At 38.0% G+C, this 15366-nt stretch overlaps 2 protein-coding genes across 3 annotated transcripts in view; one reads left to right on the forward strand and one right to left on the reverse strand.

The window, feature by feature from the left end:
• SERP1 (stress associated endoplasmic reticulum protein 1) overlaps window positions 1-2513 on the forward strand; it is a 4547-nt gene extending 2034 nt beyond the window's left edge. Inside the window, exon 3 of the mRNA XM_022582747.2 lies at window positions 1-2513. Coding sequence (XP_022438455.1) covers window positions 1-41 — 41 coding nt within the window. The 3' untranslated portion in view covers window positions 42-2513.
• Window positions 1755-15366, reverse strand: part of TSC22D2 (TSC22 domain family member 2) — a 126598-nt gene continuing 112986 nt past the window's right edge. For both annotated transcript variants that reach the window (XR_016393113.1, XM_089911013.1), the window contains one exon: window positions 1755-15366. This exon is cut by the window's right edge. The gene's annotated coding sequence lies outside the window, so the exon portion shown is untranslated.

Genomic DNA, 15366 nt, shown 5'->3' on the forward strand with positions numbered 1-15366 from the left:
CAATTTTCCAGATTATTCAAAGTATCAGGATGGGCATGTGAAGTGACTGACCTTAAGATGTTTCCATTCTCCTGTGAATTTTAACTTGAACTCATTCCTGATGTTCCATACCCTGGTTAAAAACAATTCAGTAAAGCATCCTGCCTCAGAATGACTTTTCATATCATCCTTCATGTGTCATTCCAAGGTTTCTTCACAAGTCATTCCAAGTTTTCTAGTCCATACCACAGTGCCTTGCAAAAGCACCACATGAATAAAGCAATAAAATTTGTTAAGCTACAGTAGTGGACCCTACTTATTCAGTCAGTAAAGAGTAAGTTTTTTTTTTAATGTGGTTATTAGAACAGTATACAATATAGGTAATTAGATTGAATCTGTGTAGACAGGGTCTAGATTTTGTTAGCCCTAATGTGTAAATGCAATTAGCTTAATTTAAAATTTGGAATCCTACGGTTTTTATATAGCTAGGCACTTTATTACTATTTCTTGAAAGCACACTCCCATAGAGGGTCATGTAACCGTCCTGTAATAAGGTGCTTATAAATGGAACAACTACACAGTTAGCCTAGTTTTCCCGAAATCTTTAGCACCTGAAAATTTTAAAAAGCTTCTAAATGCCTAATATAAAGGGAGATGCTTATAGCCACAACGTCTATTTTAACAATATTATTCCTTTTACACTACCTTGGACTTCGCATGAGTGAATATACTAACGTAAGAGGCCATAAGAAAACAACTTGGTTGAGCATTTTATAACTTAGTCACTTCGGTTTCACTAAAAGCAGCCATGGTGGAGTAAAGTCAGGGAAGGTTTTTTATATCACCATTGATTTCACCAGAATTACTTTAATATATCAAAGGGGCCTATTATGCTCACAACATTTTAGGGAAAAATAGTACTAAAAATGGATGCCTCATCAGGACGTACTGTTGAGTCCAGTGTGCCGTAGAACAGCATGTTAATAGCGCTTTTAATACCAAAAAGGCACATCAACTGCAAATTAGTTTGGAAATGGTTTTTCTTGATTTATGATTAAAATTCTGTTAGGGTACTAGATACATCAGACTAAAGTGTCATGTGAAATGAAATGGATTTACTGATACGGATCAGTCTTCAGTCTTCCCTTTGTTGTATGATTTTATAGGTTATGATTGATCAAACTTTCTTTTTACTAATGGTAAGGGTGAGTGATAAGGCAGGTTTTGAGTTTTCTGGTACTGTTGAAAATTTCAAGTATTGGCTATTTAAATTCTTAGCCATAATGATGAAAAAAGCCTGAGAGGTGTCTATGTGGTAATGAATTGGAAAGAAAGCTGCTTGTTTGCTGTGTTAATTGCCTCAGGATACCTCTGGAAAATAAGCTGTTTTAAGAGGAACAGAAGGGAAATCTACTACCTAGTCTATATACAGTGTGAACCTCAGAGCTTCCCATACCCCTAAGTATGGGGAGAATAAAGGAGAGGAGTGGTTAAGGACGTTTAGGAACTTGACTACAATAGGAAAGGAATCTGCTGACCTTAGGCCAGCAGGTTTTTATCTGCATTGTTACCTGCCTTTCTCACCCAGGAAATCAACCCCTGTACTTGTTTCCCTCTTGGAAACAAGTGTCTTGGTTAACTAATTCTATTTTGTTGTAACTTAATTATTGTTCTAAATTCATAGCAGGTGCCTTATTCTTTGCTTTGAGTCAAACTATTCCATATCAGAATTTCCCTTGGTTTCCTATAGATAACTGGCTTTAAGACATTGAGGGTTTTTGTGTTGTTTTGTTTTTAATGTACAATGTCTGTTAATTTGTTAAATTGCCATAGTGAGCAATCATTTTACATATGTAAAGTTGCATTCCCTTTGTATATCGTGTCATTACCAATTGGGTGCATTTTTAAGGATGGATTATGCATGTTTGGGTCAATGAAAGCTATGTCATTTCATTAACCCTTTAAAAATAAAGATCCCTGAATATTTGATGCCTTCTAAAAGGAAATGATTTTATCGAGTTCTCATCTGAGTATACTTTTTATACTTAATAGAAAATGATTTTAAGGAACGCCTGGTATGTTGTACTTGAGTTAAAAGAAATAGTACCCAGAGGCACAAATTTAAGGTTTTAACTGGGAATAGGTAGCAAGAAAAATATATAAAAGCACAATGAATTAAATACTTTCCCAACTGGGGTTTACCCTCATCTCATTATTTGAGTCTGGTTCAAGGAAAAGCACAATTTTTTTCTTTTTTTTGATTTCCCTTTCCCAGTTGAATTTTATATGTCATCTAATATTGAGCACAATGTGAGAATAAATACTTTATCGGGGTTGTCTACATTATCCAATTACTCTTTGTAATTTAGCTATAACGTTTCAAGGAGTTGTCAGTGATTTCATTGTATCTGTTGGGTTGTATATAATGTTGCTCAAAATGATTGAGTGAGCTTCCAAAATAAGTGAAGATTTTCATTGTAACAGAATGCATTGTAATAGGCTTTGATTTACATTAAAGAAATGTATATACTCAACTGCAAGGCCATGGCTATTGTCACTGAGGTTCCTGGAGTTTTGTTGGCACAAAGGACTACCATGTAGTGCTGGATTATATTCTTGGGAGGTTCAGCAACAAAATTTTATTATGCTTTTAGCATCTGTAAAATTTAGGACATCATCAGATTTTCCATTTAGAAATTGTTCTGAAGTTTGATTCACATTTACCTATGTATTAGTTTTTTTAACTTGTCATTTTAGATGCAAACCACAACTTTAAGAGGTAGGAGTTGGGTTCAATAACAAATTCTATGACATTCCCACAGAGAATCCTTTCCTGTCTAAACACAGTCCCACTCTAGCTGCTTGTACCACTTTATCTTCAAGTTAGAACAAAAATGGCCAAATCTGGAAAGAGTGCTAATGAGCAATAAAATGCTAGAAATCAAGCTGAAGGGAAAAATTCAACTGTCTGGACTTAAATAATTCAAAGTAAATTCATATCAAAGAATCAAAGATAGAAATGCCATAGAGGGCTTCCCTGGTGGTGCAGTGGTTAAGAATACACCTGCCAATGCAGGGTACACGGGTTTGAGCCCTGGCCGGGGAAGATCCCACATGCTGCAGAGCAGCTAAGCCCATGTGCCACAACTACTGAGCCCGTGAGCTACAACTACTGAGCCCACGTACCACAACTACTGAAGCCCACGTGCCTAGAGCCCATGCTCCGCAGCTATAGAAGCCACTGCAATGAGAAGCCCACGCACTGCACCCACCCGAAGAGTGGCCCCCACTCGCTGCAAGTAGAGAAAGCCGTGCACAGCAATGAAGAACCAAAGGCAGCCAAAAATAAATAAATTTATTTTTTTTTAAATGACGGGAAATTTAGTACAACTGCCTCCATTTACAGATAAGTAAAAAATTCATTTATTCAGTGAATATTGAGTAACTTATGTGCCAGATCTGGAGATAGATATGTGAATACAGAATCTCAGCACTGAGGTATCTTTCAGTCCAGTAGTGAGGAAAAAGACAATACAATGAAAACGACCATAATTGTGATAAGTCTTTCAAAGGAAAAGTAAAACCAGATAAATGGTGGATTTGCCCTCACAGAACTAGTTGAGGTAGAGTAGAAACTAGAGCCAAGATTTCCTGACTCACTCAACCATCTAGAAACCATAAGAGTGACTGCAAAATACCCACATAGGACACTTCTGTTTTCATGAGCTCTTTGCTTCTGCTTTTAGAAAGCTAAAATTTTTGCATGTTGCCAATTTAAAGAAGAAAGAAAAAACGTTTGTCCTTTTATGGATGCAACTTTTTTTTGAAAATGAATTTGTGACAAATTTACTATTGGTGTTTCCTGTACAGCACAAAATTAACAAAGATCAAATAAGTAATGTTATTCACTTTCACATATTCCAGAGTACATTTTTAAAAGTAGTTTTGCTAAAGTTTTTTTTGTTTAATTTCTTTTTTATCTGTGATGTTGAAAAATAATTTTTGATAGCCCAGTAGTCAAAAAAATACACATATGTGCTCTCCACAGATACAAGTTTCAGTGAATAATGCATATGTGACTTCTTTTCCAGTGTAAAAAAATTAAAACCATGATTTCAATATCATTAAATGGGTTAGTAACAGGTTTTTCTTCTTTTCTCACTGTTACAGAGAAAGTCAAACAGGAGAATGAGAATAATTGAGTTTGGAGCTAAAAGGAACTTTTCAAATGATCTTGATTTACACTTGAGGAAATTATGGCCTAGAGAAGTTATCTTTCCCATCATCAGTGAACCAGTAGCAAAGCAAGGATTAGAAAACTGGATTTGGGATGACCAAATTGGCTCTTTAGTATGTTGAGTGCCAAGGAATTATAATTCTTTAGGAATGTTTCCTCTTACCTTAGAAGATTATATATTAATCGCATGAACCCCCTTGAGTGTTTGATAAAGGTAAAATCTGAGGATTAACTAAACTTCAATGGCTTCCTACTGCCATTGGGTTGCATTAACTCTTTAGCTTTGATTTTTAGGACACTTCACAACGTGGCCCAACCTAGCCTTGTCCCAACATCTTCCTGTCATAAACTCGCTCTAGCCCAAAGACTCTACTTTCATTTTTCAGATGCCTTGTGCCTTATGCTTTTCTTTTTTTCAATGCTTACTTCCTTTATTTGTATAATTCACAATAAGGTTCTTGTACCTCAATTTTTTCAGATTCAGCATTCCAGACATGGTAACTAATTCTTTGCATTTATGTGGAAAAAGAACAAACACAGAATTGACCTTAAATAGAGACATCAAATGACGATTTGCCTACACACTCTGACTTGAGGGAGGTTATAAAAGTGAAAACAACTAAAAAGTATTCTTTAACTCTTGGTTTTGGGCTCAAAATTTTACCATTTTGAGTACTGTCTTCTCCCTGGGGTTCTGTTAAAATCACAAATACATGAAAGGCTCATATTATCTAGGTTCAGTGTACATGAGCTCTATTGCATTACTTTTATTTTGACTAGTGGAATTGGTTAGCATTAAAATCACTTTTCTTTCCTCTAGAAGGAAGAATGAACTTCAAGAGAAAACTGATCCCCATATACAGGCAAACCTCAGAGATAACGCGGGTTCAGTTCCAGACCACCACAATAAAGTGAATATCACAATAAAGCGAGTCACAGGAATTGTCCGATTTCCCAGTGCATATAAAAGTTATGTTTACACTACACTGTAGCCTATTAAGTGTGCAATAGCATTAGGTCTTTAAAAGATGAATATACCTTAATTAAAAAATACTTTATTGGGACTTCCCTGGTGGTCCAATCGCTAAGACTCGGAGCTCCCAATGCAGGTGGCCTGGATTCAATCCCTGGTCAGGGAACTAGATCTCACATGCCTCAACTAAGAGTTCACATGCCACAACTAAAGATCCCACGTGCTGCAACTAACACCCAGCACAGCAAAATAAATATTTTTAAAAATAACAATCATCTAACAATGCAGGGTTGCAACAAAAACTCAATCTGTCTAAAAAAAAAAAACAAAACAAAAAAAACACAAGCAGACTTCCCTAATGGTGCAGTGGTTAAGAATCCGCCTGCCAATGCAGGGGACACGAGTTTGAGCCCTGGTCTGGGAAGATCCCACATGCCGCAGAGCAACTAAGCCCACGAGCCACAACTACTGAGCTGGCGCACCACAACTACTGAGCCTGCACTCTAAAGCCCACGAGCCACAACTACTGAGCCTGTGTGCCACTACTGAAGCTCACGCGCCTAGAGCCTGTGCTCCGCAACAAGAGAAGCCACCGCAACGAGAAGCCCGTGCACTGCAACGAAGAGTAAGCCCCGCTCGCACAACTAGGGAAAGCCCACGCGTAGCAACGAAGACCCAACGCAGCCAAAAATAAATAAATAAATTTATTTTTTTAAAAAATAAAGCAATATCTGCTTAGGCATATCTTACTTTATTGTTCTTCACAGATACTGCATTTTTTACAAATAAAAGGTTGTAGCAACCCAGTGTCAACTATAAGCACCATTTTTCCAACAGCATTTATTCACTTTACTAAGTGTTTTGTTCTAGTTTCATTAAGATATAATTGACATATAGCACTGTGTAAGTTTAAGATGTAGAGCACAGTGATTTAACCTACATACTTCATGAAATGATCACAATAAGTTTAGTGATCATCCATCATCTCATATAGATACAAAATTAAAGAAATAGAAAAAAATATTTTCCTTGTGATGAGCACTCTTAGGATTTCCTCTCTTAACAACTTTCATATATAACATACAGCAGTGTTCACTGTATTTATCAGGTTGTACATTACATCTAATACTTATTTTTCTTATAACTGGAAGTTGTACCTTTTGATTGCCTTCATCCAATTCCCCCTCCCCCCAGCTCCACCACTGCCTCAAATCTCATCTCTTTTTCTCTGAGTTAGTTGATTTGTTTTTGAAGTATAGTTGACCTACAACACTATGTCAGTTCCTGGTACCCAACATAGTGATTCAATATTTCTATACACTTCAAAATGATCATCATGATAAGTCTAGTTATGATCTGTCACCATACAAAGACATTACATAACCATTGACTATTTTCCCCACATTTCACCTCTGTGACTCATTTATTTTGCGGCTGGAATTTTGTACCACCTCACCTGTCACCTACTTCTCTCCTCCCCCTAGTCCCTTCCCCTCTGGCAACCACCTATTTGTTCTCTAGATAACCTGCACTTTAAGTGTTTTTGCTCATTTTTCCTACGTTACAATACTACACAGCCTTCAAAGTCTAGCTTAAATTTTACCTCCTCTGTGAAGTTTTCCCTTGCTATGGGAGTCAGAAACACTCTCTTTGGAACTGATGACTCTGGACCAGTTAGTGTTTATTATGTTCCCATAATTCTTGGTTTTGTTTCTTAGTTTCTCAGCTAGTGTATGCAGTCCTTAAGAACAAATGCCAGGGGCTTCCCTGGTGGTGCAGTGGTTAAGAATCCGCCTGCCAATGCAGGGGACACGGGTTTGAGCCCTGGCCTGGGAAGATCCCACATGCTGTGGAGCAAACAAGCCCGTGCGCCACAACTACTGAGCCTGTGCTCTAGAGCCCGTGAGCCCGTGCACAGCAACAAAGACCCAATGCAGCCAAAAATAAATTTAAAAAATTATTTTAAAAAATAGAACAAATGCCATATCTTTCTTTTTCATTCTTTTTCATTTACTCTCACCACCACAAAGGCTAGTGTGAAACTTTACATACATAGGGGGAGCTCAACATTTTATTTATTTATTTATTTTTAAATATTTATTTATCTTTGGCTGCATTGATTCTTAGTTGCGGCATGAGGGATTTTTGATATGGTGCAGGAGCTTCTCTCTAGCTGTGGCGCATGGGCTTCAGAGCAGGCGGGCTCAGTAGTTGTGTCACTCGGGCTTAGTCGCCTGGCGGCATGTGGGATATTAGCTCCCAGACCAGGGATCGAACCCACTTCGCCTGCATTGGAAGGTGGATCCTTAACCACTGGACCACTGGGGAAGTCCTGAGCCCAACATTTGAGTCGAGTGATAAAGTGAAGGAGAGCAATGAGAACGCTATTATATCAGAATCATCTTTAAAGTAAGAACGTGTCTTGTAAGATCATCTAACCCCAAAATAACATGCATCCCAGATACTTCCAATCCTGGCAACCTCTGCTTAATGGCTGGGCTCAGCATTAGAATTCAGACTACCTTAGAAACAAACTCTCCCAAGAGAAGCTTGATATTTGGAAATATATCAATAGCCGTATTTGTCCTTTAGTCACATTTGAGAACCGTTCATAATAATTGTAATTGAGAAAACCAAAAAATGCTTCACAAAGAAAGCTGATACCTCACTATACCAGTCTGTCCACTTATATGGAAAGACTCAAACCACCGCACCTGCTGTTTAGGACAGGTGCCTATGGGCTGTCAGCTGCCCTCTGTCCCCAGCCCCATTCTAGGGCACTGGAAGGGGCAAGGATGCCACACTGGGGCACCCTTCTCCACACCAGACTGGGAACCCAGAATGGCTCTGTACCCCCCAAACCAGATCCAGTCCCTGGGAGAATAGCTGCTTCTCTTCACAGAGGAATTCCCTACAGCAAGGCTGTACCACGTTGTTAAGCATTTGGGGTGTGGTGTGGTTACCAAATCAGATCTCATACTCTGGGAAGAGGAGACTCACAGGGCCCCTCTAGGTAAATGCGGGTCGCGCTCCCACTCAGAGCTCCTGAACAGCACTTAGTTCCTGACACCCAGGAGTGCTGGGGAACCAGGGTGAACCACGAAGGTGCTGCAGGTTTGTTTTCTGTTTGACACACTGAGCATCAGTTAATAAACAATTGTAGATTCTAAGGTGGAAAGGCATCCAGGACTGAGGCAGACTATAATTTCTGACAAAGCCTGAATCATAAAGATAAATCAACACTGGAAGTACCCAAGCATGCTTCTGCCTAGCTCCAGTCCTGGTTACCCGTGCATGGCCCACCTATTAATTACAAATGGATTACACAAAGAAGGAAGGTGCCAGAGAGAATGAAAACATGAAATCTTAAAGTCATTTCTGCTTGCTTGGGAACAACATCAGGATTTTTTCAAGGTGAGATCCCTTTCTTTTGCTAAACATTGCATTTAAATCCATCTGCACTGCGAAGGACAGACAGGGAAAGTGGACCAGTGGAGTTTAATATCCAGCCTGTGTCAATGGTCTAATCTCCCACTACTCAAGAGTGTGGCCAGGGGACCCACAGTAACCTGGAAACCTGTTAGGAATGCAAAATCTTGGGCCTCACCCAAGGCCCACTGAAAGATAATTTGCATTTTCACAGGACCACCATCTGATTTGTATGAACATTAAACTTTGAGAAGTTTTAAAGCGGGCTCCGAGTTCTCGATCTATGGCCTTAAATCCCCTAAGTTTCTTGGCCTAAGGAAAAGGAAACACCCTCTTGTCACACACAACTGTTCTGAAACCTAATGATGGTAAAAGCACTTTTAAAACTTAAAAATACTCTATGCAAATAACATTCCCCTGCTTCGTGAACCGCAAAAACAAAGAGATCTCTGATAGGGTAAGGGGCCTTCCTCATCGAAAACAAAAAGAAGGCAGCCTCCATATTTAACGTGGCAGGAAGTCACCAGCTTTCTTTTTCTCAATATTTGTACAGCTGTAAACAACGTGGATGTTTATACATTGTTTCCTTGTACAGATGTATATAGAATTTCTCTAGTCTAGAAGTGGAACTTCTGGGTATGAGGTATGTACATCTTCAAATGTATTAAGTATGGTGAAATCATTATCCAAAATAGTTTCTAAAAAATTAAATTTACACCAGCAATGTATAAGAGTTCCTATATCCTCAACTTTTGCCCTTCTAATAAGAAAATAGTCTCAGTGTTGTTGTAATATGCATTTGTCTGATTCCTAGCAAGGTTGAGCAACTTTTCAAATGCTGGCTCTGAAGCCTGGGTTTGTATCTGTTTTTTATCGCTTTGTATCTGTGTAACCTTGGGCAATCTATTTAAAGTCTCAGTTTCGCAACTATAAAATGAAATTAAGTGAGCTAATGCATGTTGCATGATCAGGCCACTCAAGATGGATATTCTCTTGCTCTCTGTACATCCCCTGCCCAACCAGTGCCTGCTTTGCCTCTGCCCTACCCATATGACTGACCTTCCTAGTACTTGCCCCTGGCCCCAGCTAGTGAAAGCTTCTCAGAGTCCTAACCACTGGACCTCCAGAGAATTCCCAGTGATAGCTGATCAAAGGTGTAATGAAGGGCGTGCTCCTCTGCTCCTCTGCTCCCTGTGCTCCTGTTTCCCTAGTAACTAATGAGCCTACCTGATGTCAATTCCCCTATAACTGGTAATTTTGCCGCCACCCCCAACCCAGCAAAGACTGCCACCATATCCTGCTCACTGTCTGCCACACATGGTGGGATGTCGCTCCAGGACCTTGCTTCAGACGTGTAAGCTCCCCCTTATCCATTAAACCATTGATGTCTCTGTTGCTGACTCCAGGCTCTAGGCCTGAGGGGTACAGCCCAACACATGTAAAGCACATAGAAAAGAGACTGGCATAACAAGATGCCCAAGATTCACCTGATATATTTCCTGCCCTAGATATGGAATTGGCCATTTTCTCAGAGTTCTTTGTACCAGGATACGGTATTTAGAGGTCACAACCTAAAGTCTATGGATGCTAATTGCCCATGTGTTTTCATTGCTTCTAAGACTTTTAGTGAGCAAAGATAGAAAATATGATAAAACAAAGATAACAAAAGGTAGAAAACAAAAGAGAAAATACAACATGAATTTATATCAATAATTCCAACTAAAATTTAAGATTACAGGCTTTCACATATTTCTTAAATTTTATATTTGTATCCTTTTTTTCTTAAATTGAAAACCTTGGCTCCTGAGAACATTAATATAATTATTTAGTTACTTTATCCCACTAAATCTACACTAGCTTCAAAATACAGTAATAATTTTATTAACACTATGATTACTGAAAACAATGTTTTAAAAAATTTCTTTGCAAAAAAAATTTTAAAAAGAAAAAACAAAACAAACAAACAAAAAGAATAAAAAATTTCTTTGCAGTTCTTTTTGTCCTTGGGCAATATTTCATGAGGGAGATAGAGTCAATTGGGTTTTCAACAAGGACACCAAGGCGATTCAATAGGAAAACAATAGTCTTTTCAACAAATGGGACAACAATAGCCACAAACAAAGGGATCAAATTGGACCCTTGCCTTATATCATATATAAAAATAAACTCAAAATTGATAAAGACCTAAATGCAAGAGCCAAAACTATAAAACCCTTAGAAGAAAACATGGGCATAAATCTTCATGACCTTAGATTTGGCAATGAATTCTTAGATATGACACCAAAAGCACAAGCAACAAAAGAAGTAGATTAATTGTACTTCATCTAAATTTAAAACTTTTGTGCTTCAAAAGGCGCTATCAAGAAAGTTAAAAACACAATTCATAGACTGGGAGAAAATATTTGCAAATCATATATCTGATAAAGGACTTGTATCTAGGATTATATCAAGATCTCTTACAAATCAATAATAAGAAATAAATATTTTTTTAAATGGGCAAAAAGAGATCTCATATTAAATATTCTTTGATGGATGGTTACCCGAGGCAGGGGGTGGTGAGTGGGGTGCGTGAAACGGGTGAACAGAGTCAAAAGGTACAAACTTCCTGTTATAAAATAAATTAGTCATGGGGATGTAATGCAGAGCATGGCCACTATAATTAATAATACTGTATTACATATTTGAAAGTTGCTAAGAAAGTAAATCTTAAAAGTTTCCATCGCAAAGAAAAAAAAGTCTGTAACTACGTATGGGGATGGATGTTAACTAGAATTATTGTGGTGATCATTTTGCAGCATATATACAAGTATTGAATCATTATGTTGCACACCTGGACTGATATAGTGTTGTATGTCAATTATACCTCAATTTTTAAAATGTTCTTACTAAAATAAAATAAAATAAAAATAAGCACAGGATGCATAGATATTTCACCAAAGAAGATACACACTCAGCCAATAAGCACATGAAAATCATTCGCCATCAGGGAAATTCAAACTTAAACCACTGTGAGATACCGCTTCACACCCACTAGGATGGCTGGAATCAAAAAGATAATAATAACAAATGTTGACAAGGATTTAGAGAAATTGGAACCCTCATACACTGGTGGGGATGTAAAGCTGCTTTGGAAAACAATCTGGCAGTCCTCAAAAAAGTTAAACAAAGACTTAACAATTTGACCAAGCAATTCTACTCCTAGGTATATATCCAAGAGAAATGGAAACGTACGTCCACTCAAAAACTTGTACACAAATGTTTATAGCAGCATTATCCACAATAGTCAAAGGTAGAAACAACCCAAATCTCCATCAGTTCATGAGTGGATTCACAAAATATGGTATATCCATATAATGGAATATTGTTCAGCTGTAAGAAGGAACGAAGTGTTTATAAATGCCACAACATGGATGAAGCCAGTCACAAAATATCACATATCAAATGATTCCATTTATATGCAATGTCCACAGTAGGCAAATACATAGAAACAGAAAGTATATTAGTGATTGCTTTAGGCTATAAAGTGGGGGGGGATAATTGAGTGGTAATTGGCAAAGGGTACTAGATTTCTTTTTGAGGTGATAAAAATGTTGTGATTGTGGTGATGGTTGTACAGCTCTGAATATCCTAAAAACTGCTTAATTTTTCACTTTAATAAAATGGGTGAATTGTATGGTATGTGAATTATATCTCAATAAAGCTGTTAGGAAAAAAAAAAGAAAGAAAGAAAAGCCTGAAAATCAAAATCAAATGGAACAAATGAACCTAACTGTGTAACAAATTAGTAGCATAATCACAGAGAGGAATTTCAGGTGATTAATTGATTGATTGATTGATTGATTATTTTTTTGGCCACACCATGGGCATGAGGGATCTTGGTTCCCAGCCAGGGATTGAACCCGTGTCCCCTGCAATGGGTTAGGGTTAGGGTTAACCACTGGACTGCCAGGGAAGTCCCTCAGGTGGTTTATATATATGTGTTTATTTCTGAACTTTCAGTTCTATTCCATTGATCTATATGACTAGCTTTACACCAGCCCCAGAACGTAGATTACTCTTGTTATGTAGTAAGTTTTGAAATCAGGAGGTGTGGGTCATTTAACCTTGTTCTTTTTCAAGATTATTTTGGCTATTCTGTGTTCCTTGAGTTTTTATATGAATTTTAGAATCTGGTTGTTAATTTCTACAAAGAAGTCAGCTGGCATTCTAGTAGGGATAGTGTTGAATCTGTAGCTTGGGAAGCATTGCCATTTTAACAATATTAAGTCTTCCAATCCATGAACATGAGATATCCTTTCATTCATTAGGTTTTCTTTCATTTCTTTCAACGTTTTGTAGTTTTCAAAGTATATGTTTTGCACTTACGTTAAATTTATTCCTAAGCACTTTATTCTTTTTGATTCCATTATAAATGAAATTGGTTTTTTTGCCTTTTTTCTTTTTTTTTTTTTTTTTTATTGCACCCCAGGGCTTGCAGGATCTTAGTTCCCCGAGCAGGGATTGAACCTGCACCCTTGGCAGGGAAAGTGCAGAGTCCTAATCACTGGACTGCCAGGGAATTCCTGAAATTGTTTCCTTAATTTCATTTTTTTGTTTGCTTAGTGCTACTATATAGAAAAATGATTTGTTTCTGTATATTGCCTTGTGTACTGCAAACTTACTAAGCTCATTTATTAGTTCTAACAGTATTTTTTGGGGGGGGATTCCTTAGGATTTTCCACGTACAAGATTGTTTTCTGCAAATAAAAATAATCTTAGTTCTTTCTTTTCCAATCTGAATGTCTTTTCTTTTTTTGTCTAATTACTCTGGTTAGAACCTCCAGTACAGTATTGACTAGAAGTGGCAACAGTGGACATAATTATCTTGTTCCTGATCTTAGGAGGAAGGCATTCAGCCTTTTACCATTAAGTATGATGTTAGCTGTGGGTTTTTGTAATGCATTTGCTGAGGATTTCTGCATCTAAATTCATAAGAGATCTGGGTGGAGTTTTCATTTCTTGAGATGTATTTGTCTGGTTTTGGTATAACCAGGATAGGATAATACTAGCTTCATAGAATGAAATCGGAAGAGTTCCTTCCTCTTCTATTTCCTGAAAGAGTTTATGAAGAACTGGTGTTAATTCTTTAAATGTTTGGTAGAATTCACCAGTGAATGGTAATCCTTTTGCAATTTATACGTATATGAAATCATTACATTGTACACCTTAAACTTACACAATGTTATATGTCAATTACATCTCAATAAAGCTACAGGGAGGGGACATCCCTGGTGGTGCACTGGTTAAGAATCCGCCTGTCAATGCAGGGGACATGGGTTCGAGCCCTGGTCCGGGATGATCCCACACGTCACAGAGCAACTAAGCCTGTGTGCCACAACTACTGAGCCAGCATCCACAGCTACTGAAGCCCGAGCACCTAGAGCTTGTGCTCCACAACAAGAGAAGCCACCACAATGAGAAGCCTGCGCACCACAACAAAGAGTAGCCCCTGCTCACCGCAGTGAGAGAAAGCCCACATGCAAGGAGCCAATGCAGCCAAAAATAAATAAATAAATAAATTAATTAATTAATTAATTAATTTAAAAAAATGCTGCAGGGAGAAAAGAGTTCACCAGTGAGGCCATCTGGGTCTGGAGTTTTCTTTATTGATAGTTTTTTTTAAATTACAAATTCTATCTATTTACTTGTTAGCTTTTCTGTCTTGACTCAGTTTATGTCTTTTAAGAAATTTGTCCATTTTATCTAAGTTACCTAATTTATTGGCATACAATTGTTCATAATATTCTTTCACAATCCTTTTTATTTCTGTAAGATGAGTAATAATGTCCCTCTTACATTTGAGCCTTCTCTCTTTTTTTTGATCAATCTAGCTAAAGGTTGGTCAACTTGATTGTTCTTTTCAAAGAAGCAACTTTTTAAAAAATATATTTATTTATTTATGGCTGTGTTGGGTCTTCATTGCTTCTCTTGCTGCAGAGCATGGGCTCTAGGTGCGTGGGCTTCAGTAGTGGTGGCACGCAGACTCAGTAGTTGTGGCTTGCGGACTCTAGAGCGCAGGCTCAGTAGTTGTGGCGCACAGGCTTATTTGCTCTGCAGCATGTGGGATCTTCCTGGACCAGGGATCAAACCCATGTCCCCTGTATTGGCAGGCGGATTCTTAACCACTTTGCCTCCAGGGAAGTCCCCAACTTTCAAGTTTATTTATTTTTGCTATTGTTTTTCTATTTTCTACTCCTTTAATTTCTGCTGTATAGCCATTGGTATTCTTGGCTTGCTTGTCTGAGCATGGAACCTTTGCTTTATGAATGAGCTAGAGCGAGGGGAATCAGACCTTAGTATTCTCAGTGTGCCAGACCCAAGGTAGAGCCTCTGTCCCATGAGTGGGAGGTGGGTGGAAGATGGGAGCCTTATGTCTTGGCAGCATCCATCTGGAGTGAAGGTTCCATCACTCTGAGTTGGGAGAAGGGAGGGAGTGGGTTCAGAGGTCACAGATTCTCATTGCTCTTACCAAATTTTAGTAAGTTTTCCTGAATAAATGTTTTTGCATTTGCTACATGGCCTAAAGACGATCTCTAGAGGATTGAATATTTTAAAGTGATTTTCACCAGTTTTACTGCGGAGTGAACCATGAAGATCCTCAGACTACCATGCCAGAAATAGACCCCTGGGGGTTGCTTTCTAATTTTTTAGTTTGATTTTATAACTATATGGCACATTTACATGATTCTAAAGTCAAATCTATTAAACA

This window comes from Delphinapterus leucas, chromosome 4 (assembly GCF_059928025.1).
Source record: "Delphinapterus leucas isolate spDelLeu-1000000601 "Yukka" chromosome 4, BTC_Dleu_Yukka2, whole genome shotgun sequence".
In the NCBI taxonomy this organism is placed as follows: Eukaryota; Metazoa; Chordata; class Mammalia; order Artiodactyla; family Monodontidae; genus Delphinapterus; species Delphinapterus leucas.